Here is a 24,154-nt window from a genome sequence, read left to right as displayed (position 1 = left end):
CACAATAGGTGTTTGTCCGTTAACACCTGCTAGCTGGGTTGAGTTTGTTACAGAATAGAGCAAACTCTATCTGCATTTGTGAAATATGTGAAGAGGAGGCAGCAGGGTATAGTTAAAGTGTCTCAGCCTGGAGCAAAATGGCCAGGTGTCTTGTTCTAGTTCTGCCCTAACAGTGACTCACAGGGGCCTCATCTCTGGGGATTAGGTTTTTCAGTAGGACAGAAAGTGCTTAAAGGCAAAATGATTCTTGAAAAAAAAATTCTTAAATCATTCAGCAGATATAGCATAAATAGACATTTTTTTTACAACTCTGTAGACACACACGTATGTCTTTATATCTATATCTATATGCATACATATAATCTTTAAATACTAGTTATGTCCAACTTCTCGCACTCTGAGGGGTGCGTGGAGTCTGAGACCCTCTGAGAAGCCAGGAGAATGATATCCCTCATCTCAGGCTCTTGTCAGGGCATAGTCATGGAATAGAATGATGGGCATATCACACTATTTATATTATACTCTTTTTACTGAGTTGAAGATCACAGAGATTAATAATAAGAGTAATATAATCCCATTATAAGTATCATTTAATTTTTACTTTACCAGTTTTACAAAATTCCTTAAACATATCTCACAGTGTAGCTGTGTGACCTTGGTTACGTTGCCCATATTCTCTGTGCTTAGCATCTCTAACTGAGGGGGTGAATCAAAGCATCTTTGAGGTCCTGGCAGCACCACTCTTCTAGGCTGTCTTTTTCTAATTATTTATAATGGAGTTGAACAGGTTCCTACAAATGGGTTATCATATTGGACACAATCCCAGATTTAACGTCTAAAACTCAGTAATTCCACAGTGTAATACAAAAAAGCTTATGCAACGTCATGTTATGAAACAACAAAAGTAAAGTATCTTACTATCAGTTCAGGAGGAAATATAGGTTCCTGGGATGGATCGAAGGGCTGGAATTCGTCTTCATTATACAGTTTGGTACATATCTAGACAAAACAAAATAAAATACAAATGCAACTTCAGAGTTTCTGAGAGACGTATAGGAATCTCTACTTCAGAGACTCCTGAGCCAGGGCCTAAACCTCTGACACCCCTGACACAAAATGGAGGTACCAAGCCACAGGGCATCCCTGAGTGGAATTCTTCTCACCCTCAGAGACAGTGGGTTTCCCCGGCAGATTTACTGGACACTGGGCTTCCTCTTTTGGCGTCAGGTATTGCGTTTTAAGTTTCTGTGCTGGGTGTCAGATACTGTTTGCAGAGAATTACTTGCCATGAGCATGAATATGCACCATTGCTAATGTCTCTTGAAGTGCTTGATTAGGGGGTGGGTAGGGGGTGGATGGGTAGGTAACCCAGAAAAGACACAGAAAGTTGTAACGCTTCTGAAGGAAAACAGACTTCTGTGGTGACTGGCCTCATGAAAGTCCAGGGCTTGCTAATTTTGGAACTTTTAAAGGCTGTTTATGCCCTGAATTCACTAGCTTTGTATTTGACTCACTGAAAAGAATAGAAAGCTTGAAGGAATTTGGATTTTTGTAGGTATATTCCAGTCAATCCCCACCTGAAGTGGAACACCGGATACTTACTTTTTCCTCTCTGTCCACAAAAGACTTCTCTTCTTGATCCATGCAACATTTTCCTGATCCTTTCATTTGACATGCAGTTGATTCCTTAGGAAGTAATTACATGTAAAGCAAATTCATTGGTCGATTTTTAAAATACTAACCTGAGTACCTGGCAGTGTCCAAACCCTAGAGGAGCTATGGAAGAAGTAATTGAGTGTGTCCTTGACATAAAAAACTCTGTAGTAGGATGGGGGTGGAGACAAGCTATTCCATCACTGAACAATTAGAGAAAATTACATGGAGTGTGCACTCTGCTCATGATAGGGTCTTTTTGATGGTGCCACTCAAGTAACAGGGGAGGACCAAGTGGGTTAGAAGGAGGGATGGGGTCAGCAGCTAAGGCTTCCTACTTAAAGTGAAATAAACGGAGTATAGTTGGTAATTAAAAAACTAAAAAAGATGGCTCTTCTTTACTGTAAGGGTGAAACAGCATGTATCTGTAATGAAGTCCTGTGAAGACAAACTACCTTTAAGACTTTCTACACACAAATATAAATACATTAAAAACTTGAATTTATTTGCATGTTATTGGAGCTAGTCTGAATTATTTGGATAATTCAAATCCCAAACCATTTTACCTTAATTTTCAGAACGTTTCAGTCAGACCCAAAATAGTGTTTTTGGCCTGAATTCACTAGTTAGTTATTACAACTCTCAAATTATTTCGTTCTTGTTTGCCCTTTTCACTTGCAGACACAGCCTGAGTCTGTGGCTATTTGCACATCTATAGTTTGACTTCATACATGGAGGCAAAGAGACCTGAAGGAGACCTGGGTTCTAGGTCTTAGTGTAACACATACCAGCTGGGTTGAGTTTGTTAAATTAGAAAAGTAAAACAAATTTCTTAGATTTAAATATGCAAAAGACATGCATAGTATCTGACACATAGGAAGTGCCGAAGTGGTGGCTGATATTTTAACTTCTTAGGTAATTTTTTACAGAGTAAGAAGGGATTTGGATTTTACGACAATGCTATGCACTATAATGGAACTAACTGTAAGTGGCCGAATGTGGGGACCCAGATTGAATGAGCCAAAAATATCTATCTTTGCATAGATTTTTGTCTCCAAGAAAATGATTATGTAGTACTAGGTTGAATCATATGAAGTTGCTGTTTTTGTACGTCAAAAATAGTGGAATATTCGCCATTCATATGGTTCAACTGATATAGTATCTTACTCAGGATTTAAAATAAACTAGTGTAGTTTGTAAGAGGTTTTTGAATTCTTCGTTTTTGGTCTTTTCCTTCAAAAAATTAGTATTTGGAATTAATTTGTACACCTTGAATTGTTTTTTTCAACCAAAATTATGCATAGTTTATTTTTTCCATAAAAAATTAGTGCTCAGAAAATACCCTAACTGCAACTGTGTAAAGTGTGTCTCCTCTTAATATTTAACGTCCTGAAAACTTAAGATATCTCCAAACTATCCCCCCCTTCATACACTAAATCATTCTTTTCCAACTTCCTTTATCTATCTGGTTCCTAGATCTCTCAACTTTGAAGGTGATTGGGATTTTTTATTATTATTGCACTTTATCATCTGGAGATTATGATTTGGGCGATATCTTTCTTGAAAGTACTCTTTCTGGGCTCATACTCACACATCGGTCTAGGTCCTCATTCTCTTATGTATTGGATACTGCACTGGTCCATGCCCTCATCCTTACCATGTCTCTCCCGGCTCTCCTTCCTACAGACACGTACCAAGATTTTTTCTTTTGAAATAATATTCTCGTGTTACTCCTAGCTTGAGAACAGATGATGATGACTATATATTGGTTAAGTCTAAATTCCTTAGCCCCAAATAGTACCTTTTTACTCTTTAATGCTTCAGCCACATCAAAGTCTTAGCTGAACCTTGGACATCTTGCTTTTTCCTATATCCATGTATTGTCTTACTTGGAATTTTCTAGTGCCTTCTCTTCACCTATCCATTTCTATCACTTGCTTTATGAACTGGTTCAACACTCCCTTTTTCCAATAAGTTTCCTTTGTGTCTTCTCTTCCTGCTCATTAATTCTCTTTAATCTACAATCTTTCAAAATTTATACACACAGTACGGAAGATATATTGAGCTTTTAATTATTTTGCCCTTCAATTATGGTTTAATTTCACTTACTTTAATAGAGTTTGCATCTTTTGAAGTCATGGACCATGTGCTTACTTCTTACATAACTGCCTAATTTAAGGCTATAAACAAAACAGATGCTAAATGTTTATTAAAAACAATCTCAACAGTGGCATTCAACTTTCAGTGGTTAGAAAGGTCAGCATGAGGTTATTTTAGAGAGAATTAAATGCAATAGATGATTATGCATAGGTTTATTAATGTATTAAAAGTGCTAAAAATTTATATACGTATTTTCCATTTTAACTTACCTCACTGAAAGTTTTTCCACTTTCTACAATTAGTCGGTATCCAGTACAGCGGCACAAATTTCCTGATTAAGAAGAGATCAATTTTTGATGGATGATATAGAAATACATTGCATATTTGTGTTTCATGTTTTCAGTGGATGGCCATATTAGTAATAAGATTCTTTTTTGTTTCCCAAACCAGCAAAATGGCTCTTTGGAACAGAGGTACTCTTCAAAAATAGATCTTGTGATTATATTTTCTTTCTGAAATATCACAAAGATCTCAACAATTTTTCCCAACCAACTCTTCATGCCTTAATCCCACCCCTGTCCTAACTTATATAACCTGTCACCCCCAAAAACATCTCAGATGTAGTCCTTTGTTAAGCTTTTCTCATGTAGTCTCGTCTCCCTCAATGTCTTCTTAGGCAAAGTGTATCCATTTTTCAGGGCCCAGCTCCTGTTCTCCATGGGATCTGCTCTAACATCCCAGTCAGAGCTGTACCACTCACTGCCTGGATCCTTCTGCAGGCCTATGATTGACTATGCTGGAGCAGGCTTGTTTATGTACATGACTTACCTCCCTCGTTGGATCTTAAACTCCCAGGGTAGGCAAGGATTGTCTTAGATGCTATTGAACCCTCTCAGTATAGCATGGTAGGTGTTCAATAACTACCTGGTATTATTTTAATCAGTCAGCATTTCCAAAGCATGGTGGATAGGTGAGGAAACCACTATCTTTTAAAAAGTATATTCAAATTTTGCAGCCAGCATAATATTTATGAAGATGTTTTACTAACATGGGAACATTCTTAAGTTATACTGTTAAAATTGTGTTTATAATGTAAAATTACACACTGGCGGTGCCAAAAAAATGTCTACACATTTTAAAAGTCTATGCTCAAGTAGTAGTTCACCATAATCAGAATTGTCTGTCTGCTGATGGTAACCACTTTGAGCACCTCCTGTAATTGCAGAGGTCAACCGTGACTTGTATTCATCTTTTGATATTGGTATATATTGAGTATTACAATTAATACAGTTTTTTTCCTTTCTAAAAATGTGTATACATTTTTTGGCACCCTATGTATATCATAGTCACAAGTATTTAAAGAAAGAACTATGAATAAAAAGGCTGATAGAAAATAGAAGTATTTGATTGTGGCTGTCTTTTGGTGGCAGACATATGAATGAGTTTTCTCCTTGTCTTTTAATTTTTTTTCTTAATAGGAAGGTGTTATTTTTATACCCAAAATAAATTTAAAATTTTTACGTTCAAATACAATTTAAACATTTCAGAGGAAATGTATATGTGTCAACTGGGCAGGTTTAAACACCTAGAAAGAAAGTGTTGTGTGGAAACTTCATGGTAGTGAGTCATGTGGAAACTTGGTTAATAATTATATTCCTTTTTGTAATAGAACGGGAATAGTTTAGGAAGAAACTGCATGCACAAGACAGATTCAGATTCATAATCTACCTTTCCTTTTGCTAGGAAGAAAGAATATACAAGATGTATGAATTAAGAATATCTCTTTGGAGTAGAGGAAAGGAGCTGAAATATCTGGAACATAACTACATGGCATAAAATAGTATTTAAGTGGCAATGGACACTTTCTGATAAACTGTAAGCAAACAGTAAAGCTTAGAGACAGCTAATGTCAGAGTTTTCTAGTTTCTTTTTGTTCTTGGCCACATAATCAGTGCTAAGCCCTACTAAAGGCCCACCAAGGGATCGCTTATAACACCCATTGCAAAAATTCTTCTGACTCTAAGGAAAAGGACAAAACTCCAAAAAATTTACTTCCTTAGTCTTGAAGGGAAAGACAAGATGAAATGAAGTGGTGATTTATATCAGTTGACCATCTGAGAAGGTACATGCCATACCTAATAGCATTTCTTTGAATTTTATTTTATGTTGTTGTTTTTCTTAAAATATGAACATAAAGGTTGTCTGTGTGGCTAGTATTATGATTTTAGAAAGAGCTCAAGTAAATGGATTGCAAACTAAAATATACTCTTCAAATTATTCACTCCTAGTAGAATAAGGCTATCTACTTCATTACTTTATCCAACCTTTACAACACCATTTCCTGGTGGTCATTATGTGAATTACAGTCATCGAATCTGGGAGAAAATAATCCATCTCTGTAAGACTGTGCATATTCAAAGAGACAAACAACAAAGCAATATACAGATTTAATGCAATCCCCATTACAATCCCAATGGCATTTTTACAAGAAATACAACAAAAAATCATCAGATTTGTGTGGAATCACAAAAGACCTTGAATAGCCAAAGGGATCATAAGAAAAAAGAATAATGCTGGAGGTATCCCACTCCCTGACTTCAGTTGTATTACAGACCAACAATAATCAGAACAGTATGGTATTGGCAGAAAAATAGACACACAGACCAATGAAACAGAATTGAAAACACAGAAATAAACCCACATAAATATGGACAGATAATTTTCAATAAAGGAGCCAAGAACATACAACAGAGAAAAGACAGCCTCTTCAATAAATGGTGCTGGGAGAATTGGAAAGCCACGTGCAAAAGAATGAAACTAGACTGTTATCTGTCACTGTGTACCAAAATTAACTAAAAACAGACCAAAGATCTAAACATAAGACCTGAAATAATAAACTGTATAGAAAAAAAAACATAGGTACTAAACTTATGGACCTTGGGTTTAAAAATCATTTTATGAATTTGACCTCGAAGGCAAGGGAAGTAAAAGCTAAAAGAAAATGAATGGGATCTATATCAAACATCCATATGAAAGCTTCTTCACAGCAAAAGAAACCACTGACAAAATAAGGAGGCAGCCAACCGAATGGGAGAAGATATTTGCAAATACCTCCAATAAGGGGCTAATAGCCAAAATATATAAGGAACTCATACAACTAAACAACATAAAACAAACAATCCAATTTAAGAAATGGGCAGAAGACCTGAATAGACATTTCTCCAAAGACATGGCCAATGGACATATGAAAAGATGCTCAATGTCACTAATCATCAGAGAAATGCAAATAAAAACCACAATGAGATATCATCTCACACCAGTTAGAATAGCTATCATCAACAAGACAAATAATAACAAGTTCTCTCCTAAGAATTAGTGACCGGTTACCTTGAAACTATATATGTTTGTCACAGAAAACGACATTTGCTAACATGCTTTTTTGGGTAGAAAATTGTGTTTGTTCATTTAAATTTGATAGCTATTTGTCATAGGATATTAAATTGTTTACCACGCTTATTTGTGATAACCAATTGTGATAACTTATTTGTGATAACTAATTTGTGATAACTAATCTTGATCTTATAATGAACCCAACCAGAATATAAAAATGTAAAGTATCTGAAAGTTTATCCTCTATGTAAAATTAATTTTAATGAGAAGAGTTAATAAAGAATTCTAACAGATTAATTAAAAAAACCAACAGGGTCTCGTTTTTCCATACTACCCACATTTCCATAGTTGGAAAAGATTATATTAAAAGTATTAGAAACGACCCATTTGAATGCCTTTACAGAGTGACAACGGGCCCCATTAAGGAAGAAAGGTTTGTAATGAAACCAGTCTTGCCCCAATTTTTGTCATCACTGCTGACAAAATGAAGGCATCACATCCTGTAAAAATTTTGGCTAAAGAAAAGGTACTAAGGAGGAAACACAAAGCAGTGCCATGACATCTCTCCATGGGTTGGGACCTCCTTCCTTAGTTGCTTGGGTAGTTTCCTGCCCGCAATGGGGGAAGACGGCTCACCTCCAAGAGCTTTGGTTATCTGGTCAGGGGTCGGCTCTGGGTGGTTCCTCAGCAGTGTGTAGATAGACATCACCATCCCTGGGCTGCAGAAGCCACACTGCGTGCCATGACACTTGGCAAGTCTTTCCTGGGAGAAAATGGTACATTATTTATGCTTTAAGCCTCTTGTTTCCCTACCTTCGACACTGGAAAGGACAGAAGCTTATATATTTGGCTTTCCACAAATAACTGCAGGGAAAAAATGTCACCCTGGAAGAAACATGTTTCTATTTTTTGAAGTCATATGCTTGTTTTTCCCCCTCAAGGAAAGCCTAGTGACAGATATTAATTAAGTCCCTCTGCTTCCTAGATTCTGTTTTCTTTATCTGTGAAATAGGCAGTGTAGTTTAGAGAACAAATAAAATACTTTGCAATCGCGCTCATGTGACTTTCAGTGCTTACTGTACCTCATTAATTGTGCGACCTTAGGTGATTTACTTGACTTTTGTTCATCTTTAAAATTAGGATAATAATGGTATCTACTTTACAGGATGGTTGTGAGAATAAATGAATGAACATATGCAAATCATTTAACAGTTTCTGACAAGTCACTTTCATCCTCTGCTCCATCTATATTATAGAATTTTTGATAAATTAAATGACAAAATCTGTACAAATGCTTTGAAAATTGTGAAGTGTTACTTAGTAGTATTGCTCCATCCATATATTTAATTTACGCACATTCAACTTTATGCATTTAAATACAACAACAAGCCTTTCTGTAAGTGGATGCCACTAAGTGTCTTAAAGTCTCCCCTCCTGCCATCTGTTGTTATACCTAAGTCAGTCTTCCAAAGAGCCTGAACAGCTGTGGAAGCTCTGCATGGGAGGTCTGAGGTTTGAAACAACTGATGAGAGTGTGAGGAGTCATTTTGAGCAATGGAGAACGCCCACAGAGTGTGTGGTGATGAGAGACGCAAACACCGAGTGCTCCAGAGGCTTTGGGTCCGTTACCTGTGGCCACCATGGAGGAGGTGGGTGCAGCCATGCAGGCAAGGCCACACAAGGTGGATGAAGAATTGTGGAACCAAAGAGGGCTGTCTCAAGAGAGGATTCTCAAACACCTGGTGCTCACTTAACTGGGAAAAAGATTGTTGTGGGTGGTATTGAAGAAAACACTGAAGAACACCACCTAAGAGATGATTCTGAACAGTGTGGGAAAACTGAAGTGGCTGAAATCATGACTGACGGAGGCGGTGGCAAGAAGAGAGGCTTTTCTTTTCTGACCTTTGATGACCATGACTCTATAGACAAGATTGTCATTCAGAAATACCACGCTGTGAATGGCCACAACTGTGACGTAAGGAAAGCCCTGTCTAAGCAAGAGATGGCCAGTGCTTCATCCAGCCAAAGGGGTCGGTTCGGTTCTGGAAACTTCACTGGTGGCCAAGGAGGTGGTTTTGGTGGGAATGACAACTTTGGTCGTGGAGGAAAATTCGGTGGTCGAGGTGACTTTGGTGGCAATTGTGGTGGTGGGGAGGATATGGCAGCAGTGGGAATGGCTATAATGGATTTGATAATGATAGAAGCAATTTTGGAGGGCTGAAGGTAAAATGATTTTGACAATTACAACAATCAATCTTCAAATTGTGGACCCATGAAAGGAGCAAACTTTGAAGGCAGAAGCTTGGCCCCTGTGGCGGTGGGGGCCAATCCTTTGCCAAACCACTAAACCAAGGTGGCTGTGGCAGTTCAAGCAGCAGGAGTAGCTATGGCAGTGGCAGATGATTTTACTTGCTGTCAGGAAACAAAGCTTAGCAGGAGAGGATAGCCAGAGAAGTGACAGGGAAGCTCCAGGTTATAACAGATTTGTGAACTCAGCTGAGCACAGTGGTGGCAAGGCCTAGCTGCTATAAAGAAGACATGTTTTACACAATAATCATGTATGGGCAAAGAACTCGAGGACTGTATTTGTGACTAATTGTATAACAGGTTATTTTAGTTTCTGTTCTGTTCTGTGGGAAGTGTAAAGCCTTCCCAACAAAGGGTTTTAATGTAGATTTTTTTTTGTACCCACATTGTTGATTACGAAATGCAATAGTCTGATCATGACGCTTAATAAATGTGTCTTTATAAAAAAGTGCTGTGTAAAGTCAGTCTACTCTGAAGCCTTCTTGGTAAATTAACCCTAACAGTGTGAAGTTAGAATTCCTTCAGGGTGATGGCAGGTTCCAGTTGAAATTTATTTTCAACCAGCTTGGGTGTAGAAGCCATTGTCTTCAGAAACCTTGGTGTCATTGAATTGACAGTTACTGTGTTGTGACCTGGAGCTCACCGTTAAAAGTGTCAGTCACCCAAGCAAAGTCCTGGAGTTTATTTCGTTATTAATGATTATTGGCACATTTTATGTAATATAACTAAATTGAAATATGGTGCCAGAAAAAATTATAGATGATAACGAAGCTTGTGTATTATCCATTACCATGTATAATCAATAACTGATTTAAAAATACAACAACAATAAAAAGAGAGGGAGAATTGACAATGTACTTTGTCCACTCTATACAAGAGCCTGTGCCATGAAGATCTAGAAGGGAGACATGACTCTGTGGGTCCCTCTGTGTGTATTTGTCCCGTGTGTCCTTTGATGTGTACTCAACTGGTTGGCTCAACGTTTTTCAAACAGCTTGACTCGTAAGATGAAAGCCAAATATTTCCTTCATCTGTGGCTCAACTGAAAGGACAGACATTCAATAATACTGTAATAACTGTGTATGGTGTCAGATGGGTACTAGACTTATCGGGGGGGTTCTCTTCATAAGTTATATAAATGTCTAACCACTATGCTGTAAACCTGAAGCTAATATAATACTGGATGTCAGCTGTAATTGAAAATTTAAAAAAATTAAAAAATAATTAATTATGTTAATTCAACAATGACATACGTAACCCTCAAAACTAATGCAGATTAAAAAAAAAAGGACAGACACTGTTCTAATGTTACAGGGAAATATGGTTCTGTTGGATTTATCTAGCAGATGGCAAGTTGTTTGAGATGTGGCATTTAAACCTGGCTATAAATGTGCTGCTAAATATTTAACAACTGGATAGCTGAGGGGAAAAGCCCTGATTTACAGTTTCTAACATTTTTATTTGTACAACTATTTCCACCATTGCTGATGCCAAGCTTTCAACATGAGGTCACAATGTGGATTAGGGAGGAAATGCGCAGTGGAATACCATTCTATGGCACTTCCACCACGTGGACACAATAGACAAATAATCTCAAATGCATAGATAGTAAAATGTAGTAAAATAATTAGGAGATGATGACTGTTGATATTGATTACCTTTTTTGAATATTACTTATTTAATTTTAAGTTTGTATAGTTTAATTGTTAATACTGGCTGTGTTTAAAGACTGGCTCACAAAATTCCTGAAAATTTAGCAATTAGCTCTCACAATACAGAACAAGTCTGCTCCAGGGCACTACTGAACAAATCTACCACCTGTGTTATTAAGATTTGAGAGAAAGAAATCTTATAAGCTGAAGCATTTGGTGCTGCCATAAGTGTAAAGGTGTAGAGCCAGGTATGGGGTGAGGTGGGCACCAGGCACGCAATAACTGGATGAGATTAAAAGTCAGTATGGTTACATCTGCTGAAACTTTAGAATTTGATAATTTGGGGTTAATGCTTTTTTTTCTGAGTGGGAACTTTGAGTTTTTTTCACCTTGTCTTAAGGGGAGGAAAATTTATTCATATAGTAAAAAGCTATGGGAGGGATCTGTTGGTTCAACAGATAGGCAAAGAGTAACTTTGTTGATGTGTACGTTAGTTTACAAAGGTCAAATTCCATAACGTTAAAGTCCACATGTTGCATATAAAATTTTGTAGAGTTACATCAATATTGAGTAAATTTGTTGGTATGTCAAATTTTAGTTTTCCAGTTACTTGAGTGTGAATTCTCACATTTACAAATACTGAGGTATTTCAATGGACCTCAAATGAGGCTTAAGTAACACTGGACACTGTCGTACTACAGTTAATTGCATCCAGATTCTAGGAAAAATGAATGCTACTGGAAGTTGAAAAACAAAGCCATTAGGTTCATGAAAGTCATGCACTATCACCAAGTGCCCCTCCGTGGTAGCACACTGTCAGAGGAAGCTCTTAGCCTCCACTTTCTAACCACAATCTTCTATGGAAAGGAATTTCAAGGGAAACGATGGCTCATCATAGTTTTCTTTCTACACACTGCTTTTAAAACTTAACCTCTGCAGAAGTTCCGATTCTAGTATATAAAAATAACATGGTTATTTAGAGAAACAACCATTTCTCTAAAAAGTCCTCTAAACTTGAGTAAACGCTGTCGTGTTAGCTGTGTTTTATTGCAGCATGGTGTTCAGTTACTCATGAGACATCTGGGGGGCATCTGGAGAGTATGTGTACCCATAATTGCCTCCTAGTAAGAGTTCAGGAATTTTGAAGTAGACAGCTGCTATATTGTATAAACTTTTGGTTTTCTATCCAATTTTCTTTTCTTGTCACACTGGATTGTCCGTGTTTTAGTTTCAGGCAAGGATAGGGCTGAGAAGTTAAGATATATTAAAATCAGTGAAGGAATCTTGGTTTATATACCAATGTCTGAGAAGATCCCTAGTTATGAAGCACTGAATCTCATAAAATGAGAATTTGTAATCACAAAGGATTTCACAGTGGGTAGCCTATTTGGGGTACATTAGACTCTGTGGGATACCATGTGGGATGGCAATCACAGCACACTCTTACCTGCACGGGGTGAATCCTGGTTTTGATGCTTCCTACACCTTCTACTGTGGTGACAGCAGCTCCATACAGAGAGCAGATGGGCACGAGGCACGCAGTAACTGGATAATGGCTATGATGGATTAAAGATAAGACACTGGAATCATAGGGAGTGGGTAACATAATTCAGGGAGTAATTTCAGTCCAGGAGAGTCATGAGACTATATTTCTTTGAGAATACAGAGACTACAGATACAAACCCATAAAGTTCTGGAAGAGTCCAAGAAAGGACTTACATATGGCTGGTGTAGGATGGTAGAGAGAAATGGAAAAAAAATAACAAAGAGTTTTGTGTAGGATCACCAAGAGACCCTCATTCTCCTTTTTTCCCTCCTCATTGTAGGGAAAGGAAGCTTTATACTCATCAGATGATATATTGACTTATATTAAGTACCATGAGGTAGTTAAGCCCAGTGATTCTTAACCATGTGAACCTTTTAAAAGTACAGGTACTCTGTTTGCACATCAGCCCAGTGAAATATATTCTGATGGGAAGAAAGTCGGCGGGAAAGCTCTGGAGCTTGGGAAGCTGCAGAGAGAGTTGGCCTGGACCCAACAAGACAGTGACAGACACCTGGAGAGAGGGGAGGAGCGCATGGGGACAGAGAAGTGGGAGGCTTCGCATCCTTCCCAGATGTGCCCAAGCAGGGCCCTGGCCAATGCAAAAGATACTGGATCTTCTTGTTCTTGGGGTTGTATCTGGACACCATGACGGTGCAGGAGCCACAGCCTCCTTCCCCACAGCTGTACTTAGTGCCTGTGAGGTGGACTGGAAGGAAGGGAGTCAAGGAAAACGGGCTCGGGCCCCTCTGTTTTTCACACTTTTCTGCCTTGGATGCTGATAACAAGCAACACATTCTCTTGGGTTGAAGGTATCAAGGTTTCTTGCTCAGAGAGTTCCACTTTTTGCATGTAAATGCAAAGGTGAGAAGAAATCCTTACAGACCCACACTGCCTGATCTGAAACCCTCAGAGCCAGAGGCATTTCTAAATGTAAAATTTTCCATATTTTTGGAAAAGGAAAAAGATAACACTCCCAAGCAGGGCTAGAGAAACACCTTGTAATCCAACACGTTACTATTTCTGCAGTGCACCATCTGGATATTCACACTGCGTGGGATATATTAAGACTACAGAGAATGTCCTGCTACTTAGATCAGGATTTATATCCAATTGAGGTGGGAAAAAGCCTGTTGAATTTAGAGATGTGGAAATGGATTCTAGATTCATGTTGCCTTATTGCTGTGGAGGCGGAGCGTGTACAAAACTTAGAAAAATCCCTGTAATGCAGGGTCTCAGCTCCCACGTCCTGCACAAGAACACAGGATATGGTGAGGTCACAAAGGGACACCATCAGAGCCATAGATAGGGAAGTTATACCACTATATTCTCAATGGTGGCTGGTCGAGACACAAAAGCAAACATCTGCCAGTACCCCAATGAGGGGTCTTCCTGCACCCCAGACTCGCTGGCAGCTGGGCAAGACACAGGAAGTAGGATCCACATGATCCACAATCTGCCATGCATGCTTGCTAACCCCACTTGCTAGCCGCAATCCACTGTGCGCTTCTCTGCCAACCAAGCAACCCGCTAGTGGAGCCCCGACACTTACATCAGCGGCTAATTGGGTAACTAGTCACAGCTGATGGCCATCTACTACCCGAGTCAGCACCTTTCCACATGAGGCTTAGAGCCTGGAAACTGCTGTCTGGAACTCTGGCCCCATAATCCCTTTGGGAGGTTTACCTTTCCTGATTCAGCAATGTAATGCTTTTACCTTCTTATGGAATTAGAGGATATTGATTTAATAACCATGGTTCCTGAGCCAGTAATGTCAACAACCATTGTGTAATATCCCCCTGTAAGACGCTTGCATATTTTCATAAAGGGAGACCAAATAATATACACAAATCTTTTCCTGCTTTATGTTCTATAAAAATATGGAATTTGCTTGAGGCCTTTTCTGAGTGAGGTTTAAAAAGGATTTCATGCGTGGTAATAATTGGCTTTGGTGGAGGTTAAGATTAACTTCACCTTAGAAATTGCTGCCACGGAGATGTAATACTGGGTCAGGACTCCCCTGGAGTAAAGCGCTGAAAGAGTCTCTGCAGAGGTCCAGAGAGGTTGCACACCCCCTTCTCTGTTCTTTAGTCCCCTGTCTGAGATAGCTATTCCTGCTTAGGCGGGCCAAGCTTCCCACTTGTAGGCAGAGGGCCAAAAGTCATGTGGGTAATACCTTAATTAGAGTGCCCCATTAAACAGGGCAGAAAAAGCAAAGAAACTGTCATGCAGGGTCTCTGGTCCTGCTCCCCGCATTAGAATGCAGGATATAGTGAGGCCAAAAAGGAACACCAACAGAGCCATAGATAGGGGAGTCATAGCACTATATTGGCCGGATGAGACACAGGAAGTAAACATCCACCTGAGCCCCAACAAGGGGTCTTACCGTACCCTAGTCTCGCTGTTGGCCAGGTAAGACACAGGAAGAAAAATACACATGATTCACAATCCACTGTCCGCTTCGCTGTCAACCAACCAACCAACCAACCAACCAACCAACCAACCAACCAACCAATGTAACCACTGCAGTTATATCAGTGGCTAATAGCTAACCGCTAACAGCTGATGGCCAACTAGTCAAAGCAGATGGCCATCTACTACCCGAGCCAGCACCATTTCACATGAGGTCAAGAGCCTGGATACTGCTCTCTGGGATTCTGTCCCCATAGAAACCCTTCCTCCTGCTTTTGGTGTCCTAAAATTTCCAAGTAAAGGAATCCAGAGCTTTCTGGTTCAAAGATGAATAGAGGCCACTTTTCACTTTTCACTTTGTCAGACAGCTTTGCGATGCACATTTTAACGTGGCTGTGGGGACAGAGCCAGGAGAGCACTTTTCAGGCTCTTGGCCTCACGTGGAAAGGTGCTGGCTTGGGCAGTAGATGGCCATCAGTTAGCCATCGGCCACTGATATAACTGCCGTGACTAAGCTCGCAAGTGGATTGCATTTCGCAAGTGGGGTTTGTTGGTTTGTTGGCAGGGAAGTGGACGGTGGATTACGCATTGTGTGGCTCCTGCTTCCTGCGTCTGCAACCCAGACACCGGTGAGAATATAATGGCATGATTCCCCTATATATGGCTCCGTTGGTGTTCCTTTTTGGCCTCATAATATCCTGCATTCTTATATGGGGAGTGAGACCAGAGACCCTGTATGACAGTGGCCTTGGGTGAAAAATTCAACTAACTGTTTTGCCCTCTGATCACCAAACAACTAGTTTGATGTCTCCTTCCTTCACTCCCACCAAAACTGCCTGACTCAGTTAATTCCATATTTGTTGGCTCATCCTAAAGATCATCATTACATAGGATTGCCAGATAAAATATAGGACGCCAGATAAAGTAAATTGAGATTTAATTCAGTTAAATCTGAATTTCAGATACTGAATACTATTTTAAGATAAGTATATCCCATGCATTCAAATTTAACTGAATATGCTGTATTTTTGTATGTTAACGCTGGCAACCCTACGTAGGTCAAATGGAAATGGTAATATATTAATATCAGAGTTTACTATTTGGTCTTTAAAGAGAAGAGCTTTCTCAGTTTCCCCTAGATACACAGCCTTAAAGCATATCCAGAAGTGAACCTGAGACTAAATGCTGGCAGCCAATGTATGTAGTTGACCCTAGAATTTCCAATGGGATCTGGTCATTCAAAAGTGAGTTATTGTGTCCCACCATGCCAGGCAGGGAATGTGACATTGGGGTCAAACTTGATCTTTTGCCTCAAGGATCTCACTCCTCCTTCATCTCTTGCCTCAACCTCCTAGTAAAGCGCGGAAAGAGTCTCTGCAGAGGTCCAGAGAGGTTGCACACCCCCTTCTCTGTTCTTTAGTCCCCTGTCTGAGATAGCTATTCCTGCTTAGGCGGGTCAAGCTTCCCACTTGTAGGCAGAGGGCCAAAAGTCATGTGGGTAATACCTTAATTAGAGTGCCCCAATAACAGGGCAGAAAAAGCAAAGAAACTGTCATGCAGGGTCTCTGGTCCTGCTCCCCGCATTAGAATGCAGGATATAGTGACAACTCTTTACATTCCTCAGAATAAATTTTTTTCAGTTCCTCAAAAGCACTGTATTCTCTGCCTCTGCCTCCACGCCCACCTTCACCCCCTGCACTGCTGACTGGAATACCCTTGCCCCCAAGCTTTCCATTTAGCCAGCAAACTCCTACTCAACCAAACTCCTACTCAAACTCTTTCCTTTCCTCCCCAAACCCGGTGTGAGTGCCCTGCCTGTGTCCCCACATCATAGCACTCATCACCCTTGCTGTTGCCTCTTCACTGGCTGTCTCCCTCCCTAGACTGAGGGCAAGGCGTGTCTTCTAGCTTACATCTGAACACTTGGCGCTTAGCACAATTTGTTAGCTGAATGAGGAATTGTTTTGAGAACTGCAAGTAGTGTTAGGGCTTCAGTGGCAGGCATGTGAAGGGTGTGGGAAAGAAGGACACATGTTTAGGGAGCCTCTGAGACATCCTGTTCTCCAGTTCTATCCTAGAACCAGGATCTCACGGAGATTTAGCAGCTTTCAAATGACACACCCTCTTTGCCCCTAGTACTAGCTGTGGACCATTCACTCTTAGCAGTGTATTACCTGGTTCCACAGGTTAGATTGCTTCAAACCAGGCCGGGAGGTACGGAGAGAGAAGAGGGAAAAGTGATATAGAATCTCACCTCAGCAGGTCTGGGCTGGGCAGCTGGGATAGGTGGAGTGACTCTGTGGGAGGCAAAGACCTTGGGAAAGAGTGGAATGGTAAAAGGGAGCGGCGAGACCCTTAAATAAATTTGGCTCCTTGTGTAACTGTGTCCCATTCTGGGAGTGACACCTAAGCCAGGCTCCAAGTCAGCAGCCAATTAGGGTTTTCTTGGTGCCTGAAGTTTTTATAGTATTGGAGACCTGCCTTCAGGAAAAATAAAAAAAATATGAATATAAATTAGGTACAAAGCCTTGGAAGGGGCCTTGGAGTTCCGTGAAAAGTGAAGTAGGCTGGTGCTTGTATGTCCACGTGAGGGGCTGACTCTGGCAGAAAATCTGTGTGGTTATTAACAAATGTTCATGAGAATCACCTACTCGAGGAACAAGTTAAAAATAAAGCCTCTGATGCCATCTCATAACTGTTGACTCTGTAATCAGAGGGTGGGTCCTAGAAGTCTCAGGTGAGTCCTATTTTCTCAGAGCAAGTTATTTATGATGTTAGGTACCAGAAAGGAATGAACAGAGGAGGAGACTGGGGAGATGGGGAATTAGGATGGTAGGGTGGTTCTGCCTAGAGCTGCTTTTGGCCATGTTTACTTGGCAGTCCATGAATTTTTAGCTTGCTCCTAATATAGATGAATTTCTTTATTTTAGGATGTGCAGAGAAAGCATGGTGAAGTGTGTGGTGGATTTAGAAGCGGAATAAGAGGGAAGTGATAGGGTGTACTGACTAACAGTGAGATTTTGAACCTGAGTAAGTGGGAAATGGTAGAATCAGTGAGGGAGGATTTGGCCTGTGTTCTGTTTTTCTTTGTTTTCTAGCTATAAGCCCAGTTCCTGGAATAGTGAGTGGAATAAGGACAGTAGTGGATAATATTGGCTAGAGTAGTAAAATGAGGGGGTAGGAAACCAGATTGAAAGGGCTGAAATAGAAAACGAGGCATCAGGCACACATAATTTGTTAGATATGTTTGGCAAGGAAAAACAGGGAGAAATGAAGTAGTGTTTTTGGGTGTGTATGTTGGGAGGCAAAAAGTGAGGATCCTGGAGAAAGAGGGGGTGATATTGTCTTGTATATCACTGAATCGCTAGAGCCCAACACAGTGCCTGGCTCTTAACAGGTACTCAATAAATATTTTTTAACTTATATAACAAATTGTTAAACTTATATAACAAACATACATTTTTTAAACTTATATAATAAATATATACTAAATACACATGTTTTATACATTATATATTTTGAAATAATTATCGTCTCACAGGAAGTTACAAAAATATTACAGACAGGATCCCATGTGCCTGTGTCACAGCTTCCCTCAATGGGGACAACATCAAAGCTATAATACAACATCAAAGCTGGGAAATGCATCAGCGCTACACTGATAACCAGACAACAGGTTTTACCACTTATCCATGCACTCACACCATGTGTGCAATTTTATCTCATAAATAGATCTCTGTAATCACCGCCACAATCACTCCTTTGTGCTACATCTTTATAGTTGCACCAAAACTCAAGAAGTTCTTTTTGAGGTCCTGATCCAAGACGGAGATCTGGGAGTGCATTCACTCTACTTTGCAATTTTGAAATATTTTTCTAAAACTTTGTTTTCTGTAATAAGGATTATGGAAAGGAATAGGCGACAAGTCAATGAAATACCCTTGTGGGAAACTCTTGTCAGATATGCACCCCGAGCAATTGACTGGTCATTTTCACATTCACACTCCTGAGTACGAACCCACCATCAGGGTGACTATGGGGCTCAAAAGTCTAAAGTTATTTCTAAAGTTATCACTCTCGTGGTTCACTGGAGGGGGTCTTTTGGTTTTGCTTGGGTGAAAACTACAACAACTAAAGTACAAATTTCTCACTTTTAGATGCAATTGGACTCTATAAATTGAACACAAGGCTATTTACCCAGAGCAAATACCAAGTGACTTTCTTCAGAAGTCTTAGCGTGATCACTTTTTACCACCCAACCCAGACTGACGACAGTAAAATATAAGGATATGGACTTTTCTCAGGTAGAATAGTAGATTTTGTTCAGGATCAGCACTCTTCTCTATGACCTAGATTGTGAAATGAGAGAAGGAATTTAGGAAGATAATATCAACATGTTATGGCAATCCATTGTTTGGGGGCATGTTTCTGATAGGTCATGGCTTCACAGAGAGGAAAAAAAAAAGATATCTCTTTAAACTCCTGGAACCAGAATTTTGAAGAAATCGTGGAGCTTTATTTCAATGTCTCTGAATTTTCTAATATATATGACAATTATAAATTCTGGGTTGTTTTTTCCTTAGAGTTACCTGGAAAGGACCCAGATTGGGGAAATGGATACACAGATTCCAAAATTGATTCAAGACAACTCGGGGCCATAGAAAGTCATAAAAAAGGTTAGCCAGAGATGATTTCTTAAGGTCATAAGGGAGTATAGTATAGGGGATCCACTTCTGTGTCCCCAACTTGTCCTCCCCAGTGAACTAGAGGTGCCAGTAGGTGAAGGAAGTGCAGAAGGGACCATGAGTCCCCACTGTGTTGCTCATGTTGTACTTTAGGCTGCCACTGCCAGTGGGTCAAGCTGGCACATGAGAGGAAAGCTACCTGCCCTCCCTGGCCCAAGCAGTTCCTCCGCTGGGTATAGTTAAGCAAGATTAGAGAGGAGAACGGAGAGAAGGGTAACAGTGAACCCAGAAAAAGAGGGTATCATTCCACTAAAAGTGCTTTTATTTTTATTAACCCCCCCAAAAGCAAAAAATGACTTTATTTTTCATAACTGCCTCCTATTTCTAAGCCTCCTTCCGAGCCCTCAGAGGATCTGAGTAGCCAGAGATGGCACAGCACCCATTATGGAATTGAAGAATCAATGCCGAACACGGAGAAAGCAAGATTAGACTCTGGGAAATTAATTAAAACCTGCTAAGTGCAATACTGATGTATCAAATCCATAGTATTCCCAGGCATTTAAAATAAATATTTCAGTAATCATATGAAATGCTGGTCATAACATTAGCTGCACTCACAGAATTGTACTGGTACCATCTGTTTTTTCCAATAATTTGTAGACACTTAGGAAATAAATCCTTGTTTAGTAAGTACATGAGAGCAGGAGCAACCTCACTGGTGACCATAGACATGCAAATGAAACCCACAATGAGATACCACTTTACACCCATCAGATTAGCAAATCTCAGAAAATCTGTTTCTATGAAGTATTGGTACATCACAGATTGGCAAATTATAATTTGGCCAAGAAGTGGCACCCATCATGCAGTGTGAACTGCGGGAAACGTAACTTGTGCAGGATTCTGGAAAGCCACCTGGTAGGACCTATGAAATCAGCATGCTACAATTTCACTTAGAGAGTCTCTTGCCAGTGTCGGTAAGGAGACACATGGTAGGATGTTCACCGTGGCATTTCTTGGGATGGTGGGGAACTGGAAGCATCCTGTACGTCTATCACTAGAGGACTGGATAAGTGGAATGAAGGATGTGCACAGCCTGGAGAACTACGCATGCAGAACTAATGAGCCAGGTGTACAAGGAGCAACATGGATAGATCGCAAACACAGTGGTGAGTCACAAAAAAAATAAAAGGAGATTCAAATCACAGTTCCACTTGTATAAGTTAAGAATATACACATGCTCATGCACAGCCAAACACTGAACAGTTGATCTTTGAACAACACAGGGTTTCGGGGCTCCGACCTATCCCCCACTGCAGAGTTGAAAATCTGTGTATAACTTTTAGCTTCCCGAAAACTTAACTATTAATAGCCTACTGTTGACTGGAAACCTCACCGATAACATACAGTCGATGAACACATATTTTGTATGTTACATGTATTATATACTGTATTCTTCCAATGAAGTAAGCTAGAAAAAATGCTATTAAGAAAATTATAAGCTGAAGCTGAACAATAATGAATCTCAACTACAATTATATATATATATATTTACAAGAAGTGGAGCACAGCATTAGGAATAGAGGCAGTGGAAATGTAATGGCTGTGTGTGATGTCAGGGGGTAGTAGAGGGGGGGAGGGGGTTGTCACTGTGTGAGGGATATAAATGATAAATGTCTAACTATTACATTGTTTTGTACACCTGAAACTAATAAAAAATTAATAAAGCTACAATGACCATCAGAGCACACATATTCACTGATAAGTGGGATATAAAACTTAAAGCAACAAAGGAACAAGACAAACAAATAAAGAAACAAAAACTCATAGAAATACACAACAGTTTCGTGGTTTCCAGAGGGTAAGGAGGGAGGGTGGTAGTAGATGAGGGTAAACAGGATCAAATAGAAGGACAATAGAAGGAGAACTGACTCTGGGTGGTGAATACACAGTGTAATATATAGATAATGTATTACAGAATTGTACACTTGAAACCTATGTGACTGTACTAACCATTGTCACCCCCAATAAACTTTAATAAAGAAAAAGAAAACTTCCAAGAAAAAGAAAATTACAAAAAATATACATTTACAGGATTTATTGAAAAATTCCTGCCTATATGTAGATCTGTACAGTTCCATCCTGTGTTATTCAAAGATCAACTGTGTAAATTTCAAGGATACATCCATATTTCTAAATAACTATATGGAAAGTGTAAGGGAAGAATACATATTTCAAATGCACATGGGGGGAAGGAAATAAAGAGAAGACAGGAAATCAAAAGAAAAACAATAAAATAATGTAAAGCAAAAGAAGAGCTTTATCTAGACTGTGACGATGATGCGTCATTGAAGGAGTGTGCTTTGCTCAATTTCGTGCCACTGGGTCTAAGGAAGGAAATACAACCACAAAACTAACATTAAAACCAATTTCTTTGAAGAGGTGCATATATTTCTTCCCCCACCCAAAATTTTTTTTTGACCATCTGTAACTTGTCTTAGACATTTGTAAAACAGAGAAAAGTAGTAAAAACATCTAAATGCCAGATGTGAATCAAGAGTAGAGACCTGGAGAGGGAATATTCTAACATGATAAGTGGTTTTATTCACAACAAAGGTAAAGTAGCAACGCCAATTTTCCTTGCACTCAGAAAAGTTCTTCGCTTTTGAATTACTACAAATTGTCACTCAGCAATTATTTTTCTGCTATTCTAGTTGGCTTCTGGTCATTCAAGATCCTCACCTATGAGTAAACATTATCACCAAACCCAGACTTTTTCTTCTTTTGTTTCCACTTTTTGTTTTTCAGTTCAGAGGTTTCCCAACAATGATGTTTCCCTGCTCTTTGACATGCAAAATTGTCAAGAAATTTTTCCTTGATTGAAGTTGTGTTTCCTCCTTTAGGGAAGAACACCCATAATCCACAACTGAGGCTTGAGAAGAAAAATCACTAACACAAAATTTCTTCCCAAAATAATTTCCTAGTTTAATATTTTACTAGTTTTTTCCTCAAAGCACCTCAAACTTTTCGTTTACTCATCTTGCTCATCAAAGTCCAGGGTTGAGAACAACTGAGCATTAGCGTTGCACATTTCTTCTGCAGTGGAAAAAGTAGGCTACTTATTCCATTGAGCAGAGGTGCTTCAGCCTCTAGGTCAATTGATCCGACTGAAGGGATTTGTTAAGGCAAAACAAAATCATTCTTTCCTATTTCATCCTCAATGTCATATATGCCTTCTGTTAAAATAGCATTGGTGAACTTGAGTACTGCTAATAGCCAAATAAAGAGGGGAAAGACAAAGACATAGTCTTTCATACCTGTGTCAGAATTCACTCCCATTGTAATCAAACAAATAAAAATAAGAATTCCTTACTCATTTGAAAAGGAAAGTGAAGAGCAATCAAAGGTCCCCATGCTTTAATATTTTTGCAGTAAACCGTGAACTAACAACCCATGTTTAAGTTCATAGCACTATATTCAGAGGGTGCCAAAAAACATATACGTATTTTAAGAAAGGAAAAAACTGTATTAAAATTGTAATATTCAATATATACCAATAACAAAGATGAATACAAATCATGTGTATACATTCTTTGGCACCCCCAGAGTATATGACTTGAAGAAGACAGAATTGAGAGGTTAAATAAGAAATGGCATAATAGTGTAAAAATTAGCTTGGCTTTTGTTCCTGGTATACAAAAGTTCACATAATCATTCACAAACTTACCTTTCTTCCATTCACAAAAAAAATCAGCTCATCAGAATTAGGAAGAGAAGGCATTATGGCAGAAAAAAATGCTTCCACAATAGAAGTTTTTTTCTCCTAAACAGCCGATATGTGAGGCCCAAAGCCTGGATGCCAATCAGTCTTGGGGAAGCCCAAGCTGCAGCAGCAGGCTGATACGGGATGATTTATAGCCACACTGCCAGACAGGAGCACCAACCAGGGCTCTCTGCTCGCCCCACCTACGGGCATTTGAAATAGCTCTTGGCAACGCCCTGTTTTTTTCCCACAAGTGAGCCAAATCAGAGTCTTTGCCATTCCCCTTTGAAGTCCAAGATTGGTTTCCCAGGGGAATGTGTTTAAAGGGAGTAATAAATAAAAATGTTGGATGGTGAGAAGGGGGAAGATTTAGTATGAATTTTGGAGGTAGAACCCACTGGATCAGTTAATAGGTTAGATGAGGGTCAGGGTAAGGGAAAGAGGACTCAAGGATGAGTCCTGGTTTTCTGGGTTGAGAAATTGGGTGAACGGTGGAGCCATTTGTGGAGATAAGAAGACTGGGGACATGACGTTGGGGATGGAGCTGATGGAACCAAGATCCTCTCTTGGGTCTGTTCAATTTGAGTTGCCTGTTTGACTTCAAGTGCATGTGTCAGTTGGACATAGGAATTCGGAGGTCAGGGGAGGA

At 39.5% G+C, this 24,154-nt stretch overlaps 1 protein-coding gene across 1 annotated transcript in view; it reads right to left on the bottom strand.

Moving 5' to 3' along the window:
- The window catches only part of LOC308498978 (aldehyde oxidase 4-like), a gene marked incomplete at its 5' end in the record, with an annotated part of 70,993 nt that extends 47,470 nt beyond the window's left edge, over positions 1-23,523 (bottom strand). The window contains 8 exons of the mRNA XM_081051764.1: positions 919-999; positions 1,603-1,686; positions 4,023-4,084; positions 7,780-7,906; positions 12,550-12,658; positions 13,258-13,354; positions 19,349-19,406; positions 23,470-23,523. Coding sequence (XP_080907890.1) covers positions 919-999; positions 1,603-1,686; positions 4,023-4,084; positions 7,780-7,906; positions 12,550-12,658; positions 13,258-13,354; positions 19,349-19,406; positions 23,470-23,523 — 672 coding nt within the window. The remainder of the gene's footprint in view (positions 1-918; positions 1,000-1,602; positions 1,687-4,022; positions 4,085-7,779; positions 7,907-12,549; positions 12,659-13,257; positions 13,355-19,348; positions 19,407-23,469) is intronic.
- Between the last annotated feature and the right edge of the window lie 631 nt (positions 23,524-24,154).

The sequence above is a fragment of the Rhinolophus hipposideros genome, assembly GCF_964194185.1.
Source record: "Rhinolophus hipposideros genome assembly, chromosome: 6".
Taxonomy (NCBI): Eukaryota; Metazoa; Chordata; class Mammalia; order Chiroptera; family Rhinolophidae; genus Rhinolophus; species Rhinolophus hipposideros.
This window is presented reverse-complemented; position numbering and strand designations above follow the sequence as displayed.